Below are 22,378 nucleotides of genomic sequence, written 5' to 3'. Positions count from 1 at the left end.
ACCTTGGACCTCCACGCTTGATTCCAAATTTCCTCTTGTAAGGACTCTAGTGTGGGTGGGTCGGGCCTCACTCTGAAGGCTTCATTTCCACTTAACTTCCCTCCCTCCCAGGCCTTCCTCCCAAAGTCTGCCTTCGGAGGCACTGAGGGTCAGGGCTGGCGAACGTGGACGTTAAAATGGGGGGCACAGCGCTGCTTCACGCCTTCGGGTGAGACTAGAAAGGGGGTTCAAGTCCCTGTGTTCTCGGGCAGAAAGGCCTCCCACGCTCATGGGCACGCGTTTTACTGTATTGTTTCCTAAAGTTTATTTGCTGTGCTGGGATCTGAAGGCAGGCAGGTGCTGTACCCCACCCCGGTGCCCGCCCGATTCTACCCCTGGGGGGCGGGGAAGGGCACAGGCACCGCACCGAGCTCGCAGGGCCTAAGCCAGCTGTCTGTGGGTGCGGCGCAGGCTGCCCCCTCATAAGCGACCCCCGGCATCCTGCACACGGACCCGCGAGGCAGCTGGCAGGAGACGTCGTTCCAGCCCCAGCTGCCCGTGGCGCCCCGGAAGCTGAGCTCCACGCAGCACTCTTCCAGCCCGTTGGGCTCTCCCGGGTGCCAGAAGCTGCAAGGTAGGGCAAGGACCAGAGGCTCTCAGTGGAGTTGGGAAGAGCTGGGGTCCCTGGTGCAGTGCCGCTCCCCACCGCAGCCCATCCGCCGGCTCTGCTCCTTCCCTGGATCCTGCTCCCCGCTCCCCACCTGCTTTCCCAGTCTGGGTGCTGTCTTCTACTTCCAACTCTCCTGTGCAATTGCCGTTTCTCGGTTCTCCTATCTTATCAAAATGGGGCAACGGTTATCTATAACTGAACATTCACATAGTGGATGTGAGGGCCAAAGGCAGTGATGTTCGCTGAAGTGCTTCAAAGTCTGCTTTCTCATTTTATCTTTTTTGGAGCCAGGGTCTCTCTGTGTAGTAGTTCAGGCTGGTCTTGAACTCGCCACGTAGCCCAAGCTGGCCTCAAATTCGTGGCAATTCAAGGGCCAGGGAGTTAGCTGAGTGGCACAGCACCTACCTGGCAGGCACAGGGTCCTGAGTTCCAGCCCCAGTATGGGTGGAGGATTCATGGCAATCCTGCCTCAGCCTCCTGAGTGCCAGGACTACTGGCAGGCATAACCTAGCCCAGCTCTTTTTGTAGTTTTACTTTTGTTTTTTGGTTCTGAGGATCAAATTGAGACCTTGTGCTTGCAAGGCAGGCGGTGGCACCACTGAGTTACGTCCCAGGCCCTGTATTTTCAATTTTGAGACTGTCTCCCAAGTTGTGAATTGTTCAGGATGGGCTCAAATTTTCCATTCTCCAACCTAAGCTTCCCAGAGTACTGGGATTGCAGGTGCAGCTCCACTCCTGCCTGAACCTTGTCTCTCAGACTAAGGGGGTGGGGGAAGAGGTGGCACCAGCCCCAGAGAGGCTCAGGCAGGATTGCAAGTTTCAGGTCAGTCTGGGCTAAGTAGCAAGACACTCAAAACAAACAGTTTATTTCTTTTTTAAAAGCATCCAATTTAATTTATTATTCTCTGACATATTCTAGTTTTTGTTTGTTTGTTTGTTTGTTCATTTGTTTTCTGGTGCTGGAGATAGAACTTGGGACCTTGTGCTTATGAAGCAGGCAGCGGAACCACTGAGCTAAATCCTGGCCCTGTTCTCTGTTAGTTTACAGAGAAATGTGTAGCTAAAAGCACAGACTTCGATGTCAAATAGCTTTAGGGTTTTTTTGTTTTGTTTTGGAGACAGGGTCTTGCTGTGTGGCCAACTGGCCTTGAACTCATGGTGACCCTCCTACCTCAGCCTTCCGAATGCTGGGATTGCAGGCCTGTGCCTCCATGCCCAGCCCAGATTTAGTTTTTTGTTTTGTTTTAATGTTGTGGCATTTTGTCTGCTTCCTCAGCTTCCTAGCTGACGGATGGAACATCCTAACACCCTGTATGGCCGAGACGGGGTCCCTTTACGTAACTACTCACGTGGCGCTTGCGTTGTATGGCGTCTGATCAACCCACTGCCAGCGCCTGTGACCCTCTGGATCTGACAGCCCAATGTAATACGCAGAGCTGCCTTCCAGACTCTGGGTGATGAAATCCTGGGGGAAGAAAAGGAGGGAATCTCAGCCTTCGGGCTCCAGGTGCAGTGAGTTCTTAGGGGCCCTTAGGGAGCACAAAGGAAAGGGAGAAGATTCTGGAGAAGCCACACCGCCCAGAAGTGTGGGCCTGGTTTGCCAGGCAGGACAGGATCGGCATGTTCGCAAATGCAGGAACCAGTCCCAACCACGACCACAGAATCTGTCAGACTCTCTCCTTATCCCATTGCCAAACACAGGTGTACGGAAAAATACAGAGAAAAAGGGGCTGGGGATGTAGCTCAGTGGCACTGCACCTGCCTGGCAAGTGCACGGTCCCGAGTTCGATTCCTGGTATATGGTACAGGGGAGGGAGTTACCGTGCCCAGCTGTCTATTCTGCTATTAAACCCACACACTGAGTTCTAATTCCTTGCATTTTTTTAAAATCTAGAATTTCTTGTTGCATCTTCAAATACATTAAGTCAAATTTTGTAATTTTCTTTTTTTATTGTTTTTTGAGACAGGGTCTTACTGTTTAATCCAGGCTGGCCTCAAATTCAAAATGATCCTCTTGCCTCCGGCTCCTGAGTGCTGAGATTACAGGTGTGCACCACCATGTTCAGCTAAGCTTATTTTGGTTTTCAGAGACGGGGTCTCTCTGTGTGGCACAGGCTGACCTTGAACTTGCGATCACCCAGCCATCTCCTGGGTGCTGAGATTGAGTGCGCACCATTGCGTGCCACTTCTTATGTTTGCCTGAACTTTCTATTTCACACCTCGCACAGTGCCTAGCACTCGGCAGACTTGGCCATTAGTGAATATCACGAAGAAAATGGGAAGCATAAACCCCTAACAACGGCTCTCGGACACTCAGAGTAATCTAGACCACCTGTGGTGGCACGTGCCCGTAACCCAGGCACTTTGGGAGGCTGAGGCAGGAAGATCCAAAAGGTGAGCTCAGGCCAGGCAATTAAGCCACTTAGCCAGAAGTTGTCTCAAAATAAAAAATAAAAAAAAGTTGGGGCCGGGGGTGAAGCTCACTGGCACCGCACCTGCCAGGCAAGTGCAAGGTCCTGAGTTCAATCCCCTGTACCCAGGAAAAAAAAAAGTGCTAAGAGTTGCAGCTCAGTGCTAAGTCCTGGATTCAAGTCCCAGTATGGGGGGAGGGACAAAACAGCGAAGTCAAAATAATCCCTTCTTATTTGTACATTATTTGACTTTCTAAAATTTAAGCTTAGATCTCTACCTTTCTTTTTGTTCTTTTGTTTTTTGTTATTTATTTATTTTGGTATCAGGGATTGAACTCAGGACCTCGCGCTTGCGAATCAGGTGGCAGAAACACTGAGCTAAATCCCCAGCGCTGTTTGTGTTTGAGAGACAGAGACTGGCTATGGAGTTCAGGTGGGTCTTAAACTCATTATGTAGCCCAAGCACATCTGTAATCCCAGCACTCTGGAAGCTGAAGCAGGAGGATTGCCATGAGTTCAAGGCCAGCCTGGGCTACAAAATGCGACCATGTCTCAGACTCCCCCACTCCAAAAATAAGTTTACTATTTTGTTCACCCAGCTTTGGTCCTGGTGTTTATTAAAGTCACTACTCTCATGGTATGGTGGCGCACGCCTGTAATTTAACCCTCAGAAGGCTGAGGCAGGAGGATTGCTGTGAGTTCAAGGTCAGCCTGAGTGATACCCTGTCTTGAAAGAGAGAAAGAAAGTCACGCTGAGCAGTCTAGATTAAGGAGCTCCCTGCCTCCTCCCCAAACCCCTTCAACTTTCAGGCCGACAAGCTGGCTCTGGCCCTGCTGGGAGCCTATGTTGGCCACCCCTGTACCTGCTCCTCCGACGTGCGGATCACAGCGAGCTCGGCCTGCCAAGCAGCACAGGTCTGCTGGCTCTGGTTCCAAGATTGCACTGTGGTAGAAATGAAGTAACAGCTGGCCTCGAACAGCCTCCAGGTGCTGGGGCAGCAGCTCCAGCTCTCTAGAACATAGGGAGAAACAGAGAGACACCCTTTGCTGTGGTCACGCATGAACCACATCTTTGGTGAGACATAATCTTTTTTTTTTATTTTATTTTTAAGATAGGGTCTCACTATGTAGTTGAGACTGACCCGGAACTCACTATGTAGCCCAGGCTGGTCTCCAACTCACAGCGATCCTCCTGCCTCAGCCTCCTGAGTGCTGGGGTTACAGGCATGCGTCCCCATGCCCGGCTATATTTTATTTTGTTACAGAGCCTAACTGAATTGCCCAGGCTACCCTTGAACTTGTAATCCTCCTGCCTCAGCCTTCCAAGTGGCTGAGTTTATAGGTGTGTGCTATTGTACTGGGCTAGACATGTTCTTAAAGCTACAGGAAGAGAGACAAAGAATTCCCACCCGCCTTGGTGAACTGAGACGGCTAAACTGATCCGCAGGTGAGTGTGGTCGCCCTCACCTGTGATCCCAGCACTGAGGAAGCTGAGGCAGAAGGATTGCTGTGAGTTGGAGGCCAGCCTGAGCAACTTGGGAACTTAGCAGGACCTTGTCTTTTAAAAAAAAAATATTCAGAAAGGGGCTGCAGATTTAGTTCAGTGGTTCTGCCACCTGCTTTGCAAGTGCCAGGTGCCGAGTTTGATCCCTGGTACCCCCCCCAAAAATTCAAAAAGTGCTGAAAATAGCTCAGTGTGAAGGTCTTGGGTTCCATTACCACAGAGAAAATAAATAAAACTTGGGGGCTGGAGAGTTAGCTCAGTGGTTCTGCCATCTGCCTCGAAAGTGCAAGGTCCTGAGTTTGATCCCAGTACCAAAAAAAAAAAAACAAAAAAAAAACTAGTTTCTTAAGGTCTGAAAAATTCAAAAGTTGAGGAAAGAACTGTCCCCAGAGGAGTGCTCAGTGGGGCCATGACATTTGTCACCAGGGTGACTCGTGGTCTATCACAGGAGGGTACTGAGGGGGCACAGAAACAAAGGGACAGCCCTCTTGGAGACTGAGGCAGGAGGATCACAAGTTTGAGCTCAGCCTGGGCAACTTAACGAGATCTGTCTCAAAAGAGAAATATATAAATGGCTGTGGATATAGCTCAGTATGGAGGCCCTGGGTTCAATCCCCAGGACTGCAAAATCAAACTAGATGACAAGAAATGCTTGCGGACTTTTAAAAACAGATAACATGATTGCATCAAAACTTCCATCATTGAAACTTGACTTTCCCAACAGTGCCACAGGAGATGCAATTAAGTTTCTCAGTGTTCTTTTTTTTTTCTAAAATGTGTATTGAACATGGTGATCTGGGAGGCTGAGGCAGGAGGATTGCAAGTTCAAGCCCTGCAAGATAGAAGGGCTTTTCCACTAACATTCTGTACTGTACTGTCCTGTACCACTGTTCAACAGGAAGGAACTTATGTCTTTTGTTAACAGAATGAGTAGTGGGGAGGGGATAGGCTGGGAATTTCAGAACCGGTAATGGGAGCTTTGTCTCAGGCAAACCCCAGACAGGGGCCCGTTATGCTATAACCATGTGGTGGCCAGGAGCAGCTGCTGCCCCAAGAACGCTCCCCTCAGCGTTCCTCTTCCTTGGCCTGCTCTGCTGCAGACACAGCTGTATCCACAACACTTTTTTACTTTTTGAGACAGGATCTTGCCATGTACTTCAGACCAGCCTTGAACTCACAGCAATCCTCCTGCCTCAGCCTCCTGAGTGCTGGGATTACAGGTGTGCACCACCACTCCCATACACCACCTTTTGCCTGAACAATAATCTTCTTTTTCTTATTATTTTCTGTATTGGGTCCAGAAAACAGCTTTTCCACTTGTCTCTGTCACCTTTTTTATTTTTTGGTACCAGAGATCGAACTCAGGACCTTGCACCTGCGAGGCAAGCGCAGTGCCACTGAGCTAGATGCCCTGCAGAGCCACTTTATTTGGATGTGCACCTCGGGATTTCTGTCATCTTCTTTTTTGTTTTTTGAGACAGGCTCTCACTACATAGTTGAGACTGACCTGGAACTCACTATGTAGCCCAGGCTGGTCTGGAACTCACAGCGATCCTCCTGCCTCAGCCGCCCCGAGCGCTGGGATTACAGGTGTGCGTCACCACACCCATCTTGTCATCTACTTCTACATCCATTACAAACGATCCCTGGCTTCCACCAGCCTCCGAGATGAGCTCGCCCTTGAGACCTGGTCTTTTTCCCCTGAGCCCCCTTACAGCCTTTTTGCCACTTCCGGCGAGGAGGGGGCCCTGAGTTCTCACCCCTAAGCTACTGGCAGTTTCGCTTGTGGAATTCCCAGCAGTTCTGCGTGAGTTTGGAGACGACACGTTCAGCATCTGCACAGAGCCTGCTGGGCGCCCCGTGGCCTGGGATACCTTCCCTGCTGCGGACGTTTCGCAGTTCTCTCGGAAGCGTCCTGTGCTGCGCCACTCACATCTGCAGGCGGCAGTGTCCTAGCCACGCTGAGAGCAAGTGTGCGAGAGGAACAGAAATCGGCGCAAACCCTGGCCACTGCGGTGGGCGGCGGCCTCGCTGCTCCTCCGCAATCAGTCCGCTCTGCTCTCCCTCAGCTGCTAGCTCCTTCCGCGGAGCTGGGGACCCTCTGGCTCTTCTCTCTCCTCGGATCCCCAGGAGCCACTCTTCCGCCCTGCCCCACTCTTACACCACGGGTTCTGGGGACGCAGCCCCCAGGCAGGCACCGAACCGGTGCGGTCCGAGCCCCGCGCCACAGTTCCCACTTCCCATCTGCAAGGCTGTTTATTTCTCTTCGTGTCACTTCCTGTTAAGAGATGTTTTGTTTTCTTTTTTTTTGAGACAGGGTCTCACCATGTAGTTGAGACTGACCTGGAACTCACTATGTGGCCCAGGCTGGTCTCTAACTCGCAGCGATCCTCCTGCTTCAGCCTCCTGAGTGCTGGGATTACAGGCGTGCACCACCACAGCTCGAGATGGGGTTTTCTCATCATGTGTCCTGACCTGGCCTTGAACTCCTGTGGGTTTCAAGGAATCCTGCCTCAGCCTCTGGAGAAGCTGGGACTACAGATGCATGCCGTAAGCCCAGCACTACTTTATTCTTCGGGGTTTTTTGTTTTGTTTTGGGACAGAGTTTCAATGTGTAGCTCAGGCTGGCATTGAACTCACTATGTAGCCCAGACTGACCTCAAACTCATGGCAATCCTGCCCTCAGCCTCCTGAGTGCCTGGGATTATTTTATTCTTATCTGAATTGAGTGTGTGCTACTTCTCAGTGACTCCAGAAGCCAAAGGAGAGGGCCACTGTGGCCTGCACACCTGGCAAGATCGAGGGCTGGCAGGGTCTGCAGGAGGAAGCAAGAGTTCTGAGGTCAAACCCGTGCTGTTTCCGTTTCCATTTCTGACACTGTCATTTCAGAACGTATGCAGGACGGCTGAAGAGAGCCACAGAAAATCCAGTCTGGATGGGAAAGTCTTGGTGCCAAAGCTACAGACTGTCTGGCTGGGAAGTGCGTTACGAACAAAGGAAATTTTGTTGCTTATTAAATGAGAACTGACCTCCTTCCTCCTCCCTCCTGCAGGCCATGTCCAGGTATTTCTGATGGTTCCATAACTTGGATAGCCTCTTGCCAATGCTGCTGTACACAGAGCTATTCCGAATCACTGGGAAAGAGAAAGAAGAATTAAGAATTTGTTTCATTCTTTTTGTTGCTAAATTGCCCAGGCTGAGTTCAAAACTTGTGGTCCTCCTGCCTCAGCCTCCAGCAGCGGTGAGGTTTAGAGAAGACTTGAGGGTGGGGCCCTTAGCATGGGATTATTACCCTGTGAGAAGGGACCCAAGGGCTGTGGCCTAGCGGTAGAGCGCCAGCTTAGCATACACAGGCCCTGGGTTCCTGCCTCACATGCAAAACAAAAAACAAGAGAAACAACAGGCACCAGAGAGTCTGTCCTCTCTCCTGCCATAGGCGAAGGGCGAGGTGCCAATGTGTACAAGCCAGAAAGAGGGCCCCGGAGACGTGCCGGGCCCACCTCCTGACCTCGGACTTCCAGCCCCAGTATTTGTTGCACAGCTTGCTGGGACTGAAAAGATTGTGACCGCACTGGGGCCGGGCAGCCAGGGCCACACAGCGGCCCACATCACGGCACCAGGGGCACCGTGCCTTCCATGACAAGCGCGCGTCTGGGATGCAGGAGCAAGTGTGTCAGGTCAGGAACCCACTTCTCCAGGAAATCTCCGAAGAAGACCCGGGCTGCCCCACAGGGGCACAGAACTCACCCACAGAGCTCAGGACGAAGCAGCTGCAGAGGAGGGACACAGACAGCACAGCCGGACTCCAGACCTCTGTGCACAGCGGCCACCGGCCTCTCACCCGCACCCATGGGACCCAGGTGCAGTCACGGTCTGAGTGGAAACCACGGCCATCGTTTGCTGTATTGCCATAAATATGCTTTCCCACTAGTCCTGCTCAGAACCCTCTCCTCCCACGGTTCTGCCGCTTTCCGAAGCAGAAAGCGCTCTTTCCTTTTGTGGTGGCCCATGCTTGTAATCCCAGCCCTTGGGAGGCTGAGGCAGGTTTGCTGCAAATTTAAGGCCAGCCTGGGCTACATAGATTGTGCAAAGCCAGCCTAAACCATAGTAAGGCCCTGTCTCAAAAACAAACAAGCAAAAAGCCAGCCATGGTGGTCCACACTTGTAATCCCTTAGGAGGCAGGAGCATTACCTAGAGTTCAAGGCCAGCCTAAACCACATAGGGAGACCTTGTCTCTGAAACAACCAACCAACCAAACAAAAACCCCAGAACTTCTCAGAACAAATGACTGATGACAAATTTAGGCAAAACTCCTCAGTAAAGAGCACTTTCTGATTTCCAATTCTTTTGCCTTGAGTCTCACTTCCCACGATTTTCTCCCTTTGTCCTTAATTACTTCATTTCTCACTTTATATTTATTTATTTATTTATTTATTTATTTATTTATTTATTTATTTAGGTAGTGAGGACTGAACCTTTGCATGAGGGCCTTCGAACTGAGCTACACCCACAGCCTTTCATAGTGCAGGCTGCCCTTGAACTATGTAGCCCAGGCTCACCTCAGAGTCTCAGTGATCCTCCTGCCTCAGCCTCCCGAGTGCTGGGATTACAGGGGTGCACCCTGCTCAGGGCAATTTCCCTGCTCTTTCTCTTTCAGTAAAGCTGCCACCCTCCGGCCTAGCATGTGTTCTGTAGACTCAAGATGTGTGGCGCTCACTCACCTGTCCCCTGCTGCTGTCCTCCCAGGGCCATCTCGTCCCTGCCGCTCCCCAGGCAGCTGTGCCGCCCCGCACTGCTCCGGAACCTCTCAGCTGCCCTCGTGACTCTGCAGCCAGACACAGACCGAGGAAATCAGTCCTAGGCTCTGCGCTCCCCAGGGAATCCGCTCCTTCCCACAGTACTTTGGTGTAGAGTGCACTTCTTGCCCCTGCTACTCCAGAGGCTGAGGCAGGAGGATCAACCCTGCCCATGCATTCGAGGCCAGACGGGGCAGCACAGCAAGTTTAAGAACTCAGACCACATCAGCCTGGGAGGTGAGAGAGGGTCTGCTCTCTCGCTCTCAGGACGGAGGTGACCGGCTCCCTCCCTCCCAGGCTGGGCTGTTCAGCCTGGGACAGAGGATCCTGGAGTTCTGGGTATCAGCCTGGAGCCACTCCTCATAGAGAGGAGATAGAGATGTTTTGAGATAGAGTCTGGCTGTGTAGTCCGGGCTAGACGTGTGCTCGTATGTTACCCGGGTTGGCTTTGAACTCACCACGCTCCCGCCTCAGCCTCCTGGATTTGGGATTACAGGTGTGTGCCGGCAAGGCTGGCTAGCAAGCACAGTATTGTGTTAGGAGGCTGAGATGTTTTAGGAGCGGAGCTGGAAGAAAGAGTTCTTTTCTCAGCTCTTCCCTCCATACCCCCCAGGCCCCAGCTGCAGACCCGGCTGGCCTCGGGCGCCTCCCTCGCCCCCTGCTCTGTCCTTGGGTGCATGCGGGGCCTGAGGGTCTCCTTCCATCACACCGTGCCAGGCTAGGAGGAGCAGAGGCTAAAGCGAGGGGAAAAAAGAAGCAAATGTTTAAAGCGGGGAAAATGGTAGATCCTTTTCAGAGGAGCAGAGTTAGTTACCTGCAGGCTCAGGCGGTGGCGGAGGAGAGGGTGCAAAGACCGGCTGTGGGAGAAGGAACTGCGGCTCTGAGCCCTGAACAGCTGACAGGCGGGGAGGGGCCAGGGGAACAGAGACCAGATGGGCGGCTCCCAAACTGCCAAATTGCCCAGGCTGGGCTGGAACTTGCAACCTTCCTGCCTCAGCTTTCCGGACAGTTTAGATCTTAGGCATGCTCCACCGTGCCCAGTTGGACCCAGTACTTCTTCACAAAAGACAGAAATGACAGCCAGGCCCTGGGGTGTGAGCCTAAAATCCCCGCTCCTGAGGAGGTTGAGACCAGAGGATTGCAAATTCATAGCTAGTCTGAGCTACCTAGCAAAATCCTGCACCAAAAAAATAAAGAATGTGAAGCACTGGGGAAGGAGCAGGGAGTTGGAGGCCTGCCTGAGCTGCTTAGCCAGATCCTGTCTCAAAACAAACCTCGAGGGCCTACAGCCCAGCCAGGAGCAAGAGGAGGGCCCAGGAGGGCAGCTGCGGAGAGACAGGGAGACACCCTCACCCCCCTACCCCTACCCCGCTCTCCCGGGCACAACGACTTTTTAGCACCTTTGGTGGCTTTGACCTGACAGCCACTTCAGAAAGCAGTGCTGAGGGCCATTGATTTGGACCGATTTGGAACCTGCTCCAGCCCCCTTTGCTTCCTGCCCTATTGGCCAGCACAGCAGGGCCGCCCAGGTGGAGGGGTGGCCCTGGGAGGTGCAGGTGAGGGGCCCACTGGCCGGCATCCTCTAGGGAGTGAGCCTGCACCACCTGAGTGGTGGCAGGAGGGGCCCCAGGCACCGCCAGGAGGGAGTGAGCTCATGCTTCTCACCCTTTTACTTTTCACTCATACACTGATTGGGTTTTTCTGTTTGTTTTGTTTGCTTGCTTAGTGCCTGGGATCCAACTCAGGCGCTTGTGCTTGTGAGGCAGGCAACAGAACCACTGAGCTAAATCCCTGGGCCTGATCAATTGGTTTCTATTCCTACTTACACATTTGCCATGCAGAATGATCACATTCACCATAGGGAATTTCTACCTGTACTTAATACGTCTAGGGCTGGGGATTTAGCTCAGTGGTTCCACTGCCTGCCTCGCAAGAGCAAGGACCAGAGTTCGATCCCTGCTACCAATAATAATAAATAATAATAATAATAATAATAATGTCTTTTTTTTTTGGCAGGGTCTCATTTTGTAGTTCAGGCTGGCCTCAAACAGGGATCCTCCTGCCTCAGGCTCCTGAGTGCTGGGTTGACAGGCATGTGACCTAGGCTTGGCAAATGATATATCTTAAGTCAGTTTTTCCCATTCCCCTCCCCTCCCTTTGCCCCTTCTTCACTTCCCCATTTACAAAACGTTGTTTTCATTTTTCCTTCCATTTTTCCTTAATCCCTTCCTCCTCCCCTCCCTCCCTTGTCCACCTTCCCCTCTAACGTGATCTTCCTACTTCCCAATGACTGTTCTCCATTCTGCTCCTCATTTACCCTTCCTGTTTATCACCCAAGGAACAGTGCAGCATTTAGACTTGTGTGTCTGACGTAGTTCCCTTAAGAGTATGTTCTTGAAGCTGGGTGTGGTGGCGCACGTCTATAATCCCAGCACTTGGGAGGCTGAGGCAGGAGGATCACTGTGAGTTTGAGACCAGCCTGGGCTACTAGTTCCAGGGAAGTCTCAACTACATAGTGAGACCCTGTCTCAAAAACCAAAAAATAAAAAAAAGATCATGTTCTCAAAGTGCATCCATTTACCTAAACATGTCTCAAGTTTATGGGAAGTAATACTCCATTGTTTATAAATGCCACATTTTCCTTATCCATTCATCATTGATGGGCCGTTTCTAAGATTTAGTTATTTTAAATTGTGCTGTGATAATCACGAGTATGAATATATCGCTGTGGTGTGATGCTTTTAACTCCTTGGGGAAGAGGCCAAGCTGGGTCCAATGGGACCTCCAGTCTTAGTTCTCTGAGGACTCTCCATGTTGCTTTCTGCACTGGTTGCCCCAGTCTCTGCTCGCACCAGCGGTGGAGCAGGGTTCAGTGTTTTCCCTCTGCCCCACCAGCACTTGTTACTTACTTGCTTGCATTATTTATGTATTTATTTTTATTGTTTGGGGTGCAGTACCAGGGATTGAACTCAGGATCTTAGGCTTGTGAGGCAGGTGGCAGCACCACGGAGCTAAATCCCCAGCCCTGATTTCTTGGTAGCAGCCATTCTTTCCGGGGTGAAGTGGAATCTCAGCGTTGTTTTCATTTGCAGCTCTCCAATGACTGGTGATGGTGGTGCGTTTCCATCTGAGAGGAATCTTCGTCTCAGGTGCCCATCTTTACACTGGGTCTTTATTGGGGGGGCAGTAGTTTGAGTTCTTTTTATTCCAGATGTTAGTCTTCTGTCTGAGAAGAAAATGGTAAATTTTTCCCACTCTGAGTTGTCTCTTCACTCTGTTGGTTTCCTTTGCTATGCGGAAGCTTTTTAATTTGATGTGGTCTCAGTTGTTGATTCTTTGTAATATTTCTTGTGTAATAGGGGTTTTGTTCAAAAGTCTGCCTACATCTGTGTCCTCCAGAGTTTTACCTATTCTATCTTCCAGCTGATGCTTTTTTTTATATTTAGATTTTTTATCCATTTTGATTTTAGTTTAGTGCACAGTGAGAGATATGGTCTGTCTTACGTACTTATTTTATTTATTTAGAGACTCCTTTTATTTATTTTGAGAGCACTCCTCCCGTGTGAGCATTTCGGTCTATCACTAACAGACCCATTCTCATGTGTCCGGTAAGCGAATCTCACCTGACCTTGGTAGGCACTCTCGGCCCTCCCCGCGGGTGCCCAGGCCAGGACCTCTGAGACTCCGAGCCGGCCCCAGGCTGGTTCTGGGATCTTTGGGGCTGCGGGCAGCACCTCGGACAGCTCCGGGCCGGCCGGGCCTGCACGGGACTTCCCGCCGTGGGCGCTGGGGGGCAGTGCGGCGCACAGCGGCCCAGAAGCGATCTCACCAGCTGCTCTCAGTGGCTGCAGCTTCTACAGCATTTTCCACCACAAAATTCCTCCAAAGTGTCCTCCACTTTCCTCCTGGTTGCCCAACAGTGACACAGGCAAAAGCACGCAGGCAAACCTCGCTGGTATCCTCAGTGGGGAGGGGGGCGTGGCCCGGCAGGAGTGTGTCTATTTTGGGATTTTTTTTTTTCTTTTTAGAGGCAGGTTCTTGCTATGAAGCCCAGGCTGGCTTTGAACTCAAAAGGACCCTCCTGCCTCAGCCTCCAGCGTACTGGAATTAGATACATGGCGCCAAACCTGAAAGAAATTTGTCTCCATTTTTGCCCAATTTTTAAGTTTTTTTTTTAAAGTTTCCCCCTTTTTTTGGTACTGGCGATCAAACTCGGGACCTTGAGCTTTCAAGGCAGGTGGCAGAACCACTGAGCTAAATCGCCAGCCCTCCCCTTTTTTTCTTAATGTTTTATTTTGAGACAGGGTCTCCCTAATTCAGAGTTGCTCTGGCTGGTTTTGAACTGTCAACCCTCCTGCCTCAGCCTCCCAGAGGGCTGGGGTTTTTGTCACTTCCTTTTGATAGCCTAAAGTGCTGTGACTATGGGGTGTACGTGAGCGTCCCAACTTGGTCTGCCCTCGCTCAGCTCGGAGCTCTTGTCCCTTCATTTCTCACAGGGTTGGGCCTCCTGGACGACGGAGGTGGGGCTGAGCCACTGTGAAGAGGGGGTGTGGAATGGATAAAGGATCCTGCCTGCAGTGGCTCACATCCTGGGCTCGGCCTTGCAGAGCACATGCTCAGGCTTTGGGAAACCCTAGCCTGCATCTGCAGCACCGAAGAAACATTTACTTTATTTCCCATCTTTTTTTTTTTTTTGGATTTTTGAGGCAGGGTCTCACTATGTAGTTGAGACTGACCTGGAACTCACTATGTAGTCCAGGCTGGTCTTGAACTCACAGCCTCCTGCCTCAGCCACCTAAGTGCTGATTACACACTTGCACCACCATGCCTGGCTTATTTCCCATCTTTTAAATAAGAACAGAGCCAGGGATTTAGCTCCGTGGCACCAGGTCTGCCTCTCAAACACAAGGTCCTGATCACCAGTACTAAATAAATAGCCGGGTGTGGTGGTGCACGCCTGTAATTCCAGTACTTGGGAGGCTGAGGCAGGAGGATCGCTGTGAGTTGGAGATCAGCCTGGGCTACATAGTGAGTGAGTTCCAGGTCACTCTCAACTACATAGTGAGACCCTGTCTCAAAAAAACCAAAATAAATAAATAAATAAATAAATGTGGCGCCCTGAGTTTGGAATCAAATTCAGGGCATTTAATGACTTCATTTCTTCAAATTCGAACTGTGGGAAGCAAAGTTACTTCTGAGAGCTCTCCGGGACACACTTTTATCTCTCAGGGCTGCTCTGGGGGACGTACACTGTAGACAGTGAAGCCAGGCAGCTTGTTGGGCCCCCAAGGGAGTCAGGAGTCCCTGTAGGGACAAGGAACAGTGCCTGTGGCCTTGACTAAAGACGATGACCGGCTGCCCACTCTCTGGCTGGGGCAGGGGTAACTAGCAGCGGGCCTTATTAAGGCCTGGTGCACAGCAGTCCCCAATGGTCTCCATGCTCCGTGTCTGTGGCCTGTTCCCCTGCGGGTCTCTCTACATTAGGGGTCGTGTCCCACACTGTACCCACATCCTGATTTTGTTCACAAAATGTTCCCTGTGAAGAGGGGTCCTTGCAAGCCATTCTGGCCTCCTCCTGCCTTGCTGGAGCTAAAATTCTCTCCCTGTCCCTCTCCATACATGCCCCGGCCCGCGGGGTCAGTAATCAGCGGAGCTCGAGAAGGGGAGATACCTGGAAATGGTACAAGAGAGGCGCAGAGAGAAGGAGACCAAGCAAAGAGTTGTCAAGGTCTCATTTATTTGCAGGCACAAGCAGTATATAAAGACAAAAACCACAAATTTGTAAGAGGAAGTGGCTAATCATAAAATGATAAAGGAGAAACGTATTGTACAGTAACAGTTATGATGAGATACAGTTGTTATGTAACAGATTAGGTCATTAAATGAGCAAGGCCATTAGTACAGTCATCGGCACGTCTGTGCCAGTGAGGTGACTCAGATGTAAACATGGAGGCGGTTATGTTAGGCTCAAAAACAACTCTGAGAATATGAATATTTGGTCTCCTACATCTCCTCCCTTTTTACAGTAAAAAAAAAAATGAAGAGATATATATCACGCAAGCCAGGAGCGGAGGCCAATTAATTTAGAAAGACCATCCCAGGTATCCTGATCTTGTCAGTAGGCTTTAACCATAGAGTAGAAGTAGAGGCCGGGTAGTTGGCAGAGGAAGACATGGCCTTGACATCTCGACAGAAGCCCCTGTCTTAGGTTGATCAGTCAGGCGTTGACTGTCTTACCCGTCATTGGGGTCAACTGTAGCAAGAGAGGAGAAGTCTCCAGAAGACTGCAAGGATATTCCAAGGCCCTCCAGTAACTGTGACTGTAAGGACTTGGTAACATTCTCTTTTTGGACTTCTCAGATGTCAGGCTTATTTTCTGGTCTCCATAGATGTTCGGACCTGTAAATAATTTTCCTCCTGATCGGCCAGATCAAGATGATGGTAATGGATTTGGATGGCCTTGGCTTGCATGGTATCTATCTGTTGTTTAATAAAGGCCGTAAGTCTATTAAATATTAGAGGCCCGATGGTTAATAATATCAGGAGCCCTAATAGGGGCCCCAATAAGGGGAGGTGATAAGGTAGAAACCCATTGAGCCCAGTCTAGAGGGGGTTTTTGTGTAATTCCTTTTTGTATTTTTCTAAATCTTCCTGTAAGGTTTTGATCTTATCCCTAACAATATCAGACTTATTTGTATAAAAACAACATTGTTCTTGGAGTTCTTGATTAATTAGCGCCAATGTGGCAGAGGTGGTATTTAACCCTTTAACTACCTTGCAAGCTAATTTCCTAACTGCCTTATCAGCATGTATTCCAATTGAGGGTATATCTATCACAGAAATAATCATAGGAATAACTTTAGCATCTGTTTGTTTAAGATTTAAACACTGGGAAGTATAACCTTTATATTTGGCACAGAGAGTAAATTTTTAAACATAGTATATGGTCTAATACTTTAACCAAACATCTTCCAAGCAAGTGCATATTGGAACCAAACATCTTCCAAGCACATAATGAAAATTCACATCAGCATTTAAACATATTTCAGACAAATTTAAGGATTCAGCTAATTGTACCCAAACATTTTTAGTATGACTTAAGTTCTCTTTGGATAATGCTATTATTGTCCCAAGGGAAATCACCCAGATCATAATGAAGGTCTAGTTGAGCGGAGTTTTACTTTCAATTCTCCGGGTTTGCTGACGATGCTCCATTTTTCGTGCCTCTGGACTGTAGTTCGGTCCAGGCTTGAGGTGGTTGCGATGGATCCACGTCGGGTGTTCTGTAACCTTCACAACCAGAGGAGTAGACAGGACAACTGGAAAAGGTCCCTTCTACTGTGGTTCCAAGGTCTTGGAGTCAAACCTGGTCTTGTAGTTTAGACTGTATTTCATGTAAAGTTCTCAGAGACTTAAGCAACCTCAGATGAGAGAATTTCTTCTTTAATTCCATGTCTATATGGGGAACCAAGCGGGGAGTACGCCCATAGATAATTTGGAAGGGTGACAGATTCAGAGGAGGCTTGGGAGTACACCGAATACGCCACAGAGCAAAAGGGAGAATATCTGGACCAAAAGGTTATTATCATAAACAATATGCTGGAAAACCTGCATGGTCAAATAATATGAATACATTTTGTATACCAGAAAAGCGGCAATAATAATGAATTCTTATGTCCTGTAATGTAGGTTTGTATCAATAGGATCTTCCTTCCCCCCTTTTTTTTTTGTCAGAAAATAGTATATTTTGAAGATAACTATCAGAAACATGTTACAATAACATATTTATAATTCAGACCTTTGATGATAACCAATACAGACATTTTTAACAACATATTTAACAAGACATACCTTTGAACATTTAAGACAGACAAACATATAAGACTTAAGACAGACAAACGTATAAGACAATTTTAACAAGTGCACTCAGATGGTTTTGGCCAAATGAATTATAAAATCTTTTTGTTATGGCTAGTCAAAATTTTTGCAGGTCAAAATTAATAGAGATCTCTTGTAGAATTAGGGTTAAAGGAATGAGTACTCTTCTTGACTATAATTGTAAACCTTTTATAACAAATTTGAAATCAACAAGCAAACATATATATTTTCCTGTTAAATCATTTACTATAAACCTTGTTACATTTAAATTTGACTGGCTGCCAATAGAACAGTATTAACATTGAGTTTTTATCAACAAAGTACAGAAAAGAGCAAGTTAACCTTATAATCACAATTCAAGAATTTGCAATGCACAAGAAATGTTTAAAGGACACCAATTAAACTTAAATCAAAAAGTTAAAATTTTATAACTTGATTTCCCTTGTAAAATCTCTTTTGATGTCTGGTAAAACACAATTGCAGTTTCTCTGGCTTTGTTTTGGATTCCAGACCCTTGCAGGCAGCATCAGGCTGATAACACAGTGTTGGCCTTGGGGCTCTTAAAGCCTGGAGTGTTTTATTTATTTTCCTAACTAAGTCTCTTTCACAGATAGTTATACAAGAGGTTAGTATATTCCCTCCCTGAGGCCCCTTCCAAAGACAAACTAGGGAGCAACCCAGGGAATCTCACCATTTAGACAGAGGATTTTATCCATTCATTTTCTTTTTGTTTTACTACCGGTGAGCTGGCCTCCGCGTCCTAGAAAGGGAACCCAGGAAATCCTTCCCTTCCGAGGAGGCAGACGGTCGCTTGCTCCAGTGGGAGTCGGGTTGACACAGGGAGCGAAGCTTTCCATGAGAGAATTTAACCCCGTAATCATCCTCTTGCTCAGGAAAAAAAAAACAATTTTAAAGTTAATGAGAAAACAATCCAAAGGGGTATTTTTGGAGCTTAATTCTCCCATCTTGTTCCTAGGAATGAATGTAGGGTTAACACTCAACAGACAGGACACTGGACAAGACACACAGACGCCATACAAAAGAAAAAGAACTTAGATTTTACCCTGAAATCCTCATCAGGGAATCATCAAAACAATCTTTGACTCTGTTCCAGTGTTTTTCATTAACAACTCCTTCAAGGGGAAACCAAGGGCAGGTTTCTTCCACAAATTTAAAGAATTTAATAAGATCCTTTTTCTTAACCCGAACTCCCCGCGCCCTGAGGGCGGACTTTAAGTCCTGAACAAAAACTTCATGTTTATTAACCTGTTGTCCCATTTTTGTGTTGCTCACTTACCTCGCAGGTCGCTTTCTCAGACGGGTGGGTCTGAGCGGACCGCTATGAGGAGCCAACTCGCCATTTGGGCGGAGGTCCTGGAGTCGATCGGCCGATCTGAGCAGCATCCATCAGGTGAAGACCCCGCGTCTCGAGACCCACGTTCGGGCGCCACTTGCCCCGGCCAGCGGGGTCAGTAATCAGCAGAGCTCGAGAAGGGGAGATACCTGGAAATGGGACAAGAGAGGCGCAGAGAGAAGGAGACCAAGCAGAGGCTTGTCAAGGTCTCGTTTATTTGCAGGCACAAGCAGTATATAAAGGCAAAAACCACAAATTTGTAAGAGGAAGTGGCTAATCATAAAATGATAAAGGAGAAACGTATTGTACAGTAACAGTTATGATGAGATACAGTTGTTATGTAACAGATTAGGTCATTAAATGAGCAAGGCCATTAGTACAGTCATCGGCACGTCTGTGCCAGTGAGGTGATTCAGATGTAAACATGGAGGCGGTTATGTTAGGCTCAAAAACAACTCTGAGAATATGAATATTTGGTCTCCTACACATACATACTGCCTACTCAGCCTCTGTTGTTGCTTAGAATTCATTGTTCCATTCTGGGGACACAAACTTGGCATATCGGAGAGAGAGGTCTGGAGTTCTAAAGCCCCCTATACCAAGTGGAGGTCCGATATTTCTGTATCAATGGGGCCTGCATTTCTGAGTTGCTACAAAGCAGACTTGAGGAGGGGACCCCCCCAGAGTAAGCCACTCCAGGCTTGTGGGCCTGGCTAAGGCCAGCGGCCGCTGAAAAGCTGCAGTGAGTGAAATGAGATAGAAGCCAGACATTAGCAAGCTGCTAATCTTCTGCTCTACTTTTTTTTGGGGGGGCGGGTATCTGGAATTGAACTCTGGTCCTTGTGCTTTCGAGGCAGGTGGCAGAACCACTGAGCTAAATCCCTTATTTATTCTTGTAATCTGTAATCATTATTCTCACACATTTTGTTACAAATCTTTTAAATCTCAGTGCTTCACCAAAATGCCAAATCATAGAAAAAATTACACACTGGAGGTAGTAGCACATTCAGGAGGCTGAGACAGGAGGATCACTTCAAGGCCAGGGCTACATAGTGAGCTCAAGACCAGGCTGATGTACACAGGGAGACCCTGTCTCAAAAGAGAAACAACAAAGGAATAGAAAGAAACTGCTGAGTCTGACTTTGGGTCCCACAGGCTCATCCAGCTGGCCGGACAAGCAGACTGGCATGAACCAGGACAGAGGCTTAGTGCAGGCCGCGGTCAGCAACAGGATCTCCAAGACCCTGAATCTGCAGTTCTTAGGCCAAGGTGCGCACAGCATAGGCCATGGGCAGCACTGCCACGGTGCCACACACGGGAGGACCCGGCAAGGACACCACACCTACCACTCAGCACTCAGGTTTGCAGGGTTCATCGATATGATCACTTTGTACTGGGGATCCAACTTGGGTCCTTCTACTTGAGAGGAAGGCGGCAGAACAACTGAGCTAAATCCCCAGCCTCCACTTGTTTAAAACAGTCTCATGTGGTGGTGCATACCTGTAATCCCAGTACTCTGGTGGCTGAGGCAGGAGGATCGCCATGAGTTCAAAGCCAGCCTGGGCTACATAGCGAGACCGTCTCAAAATAAGAGCAAAATCCCTGAGGGGGGGGGAATAAATAAATAAATACACAAACAAAAAGGAAAACCAGATCCTTCCCAGAGAATGCGCCTACTCTGAAAGCACTTGGCCTCTCACAGACCCGCGCTCTCAGAGGCAGCGCGGCCCTGCAGGGACCGCGTTGAGAGGGGCAGGACACAAGGAGGAGGCGCTGAGGCCACGCAGTGGGCCAGGTTCGAGCTGGGCGCCTGCCCTGCGCCCCCCGACAGCCTGGCACTGTACTTCCACCTGGACTGGGCACCCTGGCAGGTGAGTGCCGCCCTACTCCGGGCTCCTCACCGCCCCACTTCTATTTTTCAGATACATGGATGGTTTTGTACACAGAGAAGGAAATACAAGTAGGAAATGGCCAAGGAGAAGCACAGGAGAAGGGAGAAGCACATCAGAAGAAGCAAGAAGCAGGGCAAACAGCCTCTGTAAACAGCTGCAAGTGGGAGGCCGAAGGACAGGAAGGGGCCGCTCCAACTAGGAGGACATTCATATTCCCGTAGTTGATTGAGTTTGCCACAACGTTTTTTCAGTAGTGAAGACTGAATTCGGGCCTTGGCATTGCGGGACCTTTCCACCTGTTAGATCTCCCTGGCCTTAAAATGGCTGCTACATAGCAGCCTCCTTCCCATAATGCTCTGCGCCTTAAAATGGCTTCCATAGGGAAAAGCAGCCTCCTTCCCATAATGCTCTGCGCCTTAAAATGGCTTCCACAGGGAAAAGCAGCCTCCTTCCCATAACGCTCTGCGCCTTAAAATGGCTTCCACAGGGAATAGTAGCCTCCTTCCCATAAGGCCATGTCATAAGAATATGGGTTCTCCTACCAAAGGACAGGCTTCTTCTTCCCAACATGCCCCTCTTCCCGCCAAGAAAGGTAACCTGATACTTGCTACGTCCTACCAACTCGTGATGTCACAAGCTCCTCGTAGTGATGCCACAGGCCCCTCCAATCCCTTAATACGACCTCACTCAACTCCACCCCAGCTCAGGCGAACCCCACCCCACTCCTATAAATACAGAAGCTTCCTGTTCTGCCATGTTGCTTTTGCTGCTATTCCCAATATATGCTCCCCCTAATAAAGGCTTATTATGGTCCTGGTTTTTAGCGTTTTCTACCTAATACTACCCTCATAAGCAACTTTTACATTTCTCACTGAGTCACTGAGTTGCTCGGGCTGGGCGATACTCCTCCCTCAGCCGCTGGTGTGCACCAGCTCACCTGGCTTGTTCATTTTGTTTGCAGTGCTAAGGACCAGACCCAAGGCGTCCTCCATGTTGGGCAGCTATTCTAGGGTTGAGCTACACCCCACCCTCGGTTTTTTATTGATCGTACTGTGTTTCTTAGAATGCAAAAATTATTTTATTTTCCTTCTGTATAGTTGAAAACTGATGTGACTGGGGAAGGAATTAAAATAGGAATGATATGGACTGTGCTTGTTTTGTGTTTTGCGACAGAGTCTCTATGTAGCTCTCAGGCTGTCCTCGAACTCGAAGGGATCTTCCTGCCTCAGCCTCCCAAAAGCTGGGGTTACAGACATGCCCCACAACAGTCAACAGCACTAGCCACTTAAATAGCATAGCATGTAATATTTATATATATTTATGTACAGATTTTAATAATGTCACTGGTGAACCTTAAACTGAAGGTGTCAGATATGAATCCCAGGGGGAAAAGAACACTGACGGGGGGGGGGGTCACAGGTGAGAGGACATGCAGAGCCCCTGGAATGCAGGCCCAAGCGCTGAGCAAGCTTGCCTCAGAGGAGAAAGACGTCGGCCTCCGTAGGCTGTTTTTGTAGTACTGGGGACTGAACCCAGGGCCTTTGCACTGACCTACATCCTCAGCCCTTTATTTATTTAGGTACAGAGATCGAACTTGGTACCTTGGCACTTGCGAGGTAGGCAGCGGCCGAACCACTGAGCTAAACCCCAGCCCCCCCCCCTCGAGACGGGCTCTCACAAAATTGCTAAATTGCCCAGGCTGAACTGGAACTTGGGATCCTCCAGCGTTAGCCACCCAGCAGTTTCCGTAGAGCGACAGAATTTTATTGGCAGCCACCTAAGGCCCTTCCCTACGCGGATCCCCGGTGTGGCAATAAAAGGGGGCCTGTCTCCCACCCCGGACAGACGGCAAGGGGCCGGGCGGGGCGGGCGGGTTGGGCCTCTGGGCCTGCG

The 22,378-nt window shown here is 49.3% G+C and overlaps 1 protein-coding gene across 2 annotated transcripts; it reads right to left on the bottom strand.

Moving 5' to 3' along the window:
• Window positions 1-316: 316 nt before the first annotated feature.
• LOC104850741 (C-type lectin domain family 4 member C-like) lies at window positions 317-9,340 on the bottom strand. 2 transcript variants are annotated; one of them, XM_033766151.1, is made up of 5 exons: window positions 9,287-9,340; window positions 8,308-8,437; window positions 3,924-4,068; window positions 1,999-2,114; window positions 317-606 (listed from the first exon to the last, which is right to left on the bottom strand). In XM_033766151.1, exons 1-5 carry the CDS (start codon window positions 9,315-9,317, stop codon window positions 369-371), a joined length of 660 nt encoding a protein of 219 aa, XP_033622042.1. In that variant the 5' UTR covers window positions 9,318-9,340; the 3' UTR covers window positions 317-368. The 2 variants fall into 2 exon arrangements, with proteins under 2 accessions (XP_033622042.1, XP_010606123.1); XM_010607821.2 differs by lacking the exons at window positions 8,308-8,437; window positions 9,287-9,340 and adding an exon at window positions 7,594-7,653 and having other exon boundaries at window positions 3,924-4,072.
• Window positions 9,341-22,378: the final 13,038 nt, after the last annotated feature.

The sequence above is a fragment of the Fukomys damarensis genome, unplaced genomic scaffold, assembly GCF_012274545.1.
Source record: "Fukomys damarensis isolate Sample0158 unplaced genomic scaffold, DMR_v1.0_HiC HiC_scaffold_19, whole genome shotgun sequence".
Classification (NCBI taxonomy): domain Eukaryota; kingdom Metazoa; phylum Chordata; class Mammalia; order Rodentia; family Bathyergidae; genus Fukomys; species Fukomys damarensis.
The sequence above is the reverse complement of the archived record's forward strand: the minus strand, read 5'-3'. Positions and strand labels throughout refer to the sequence as shown.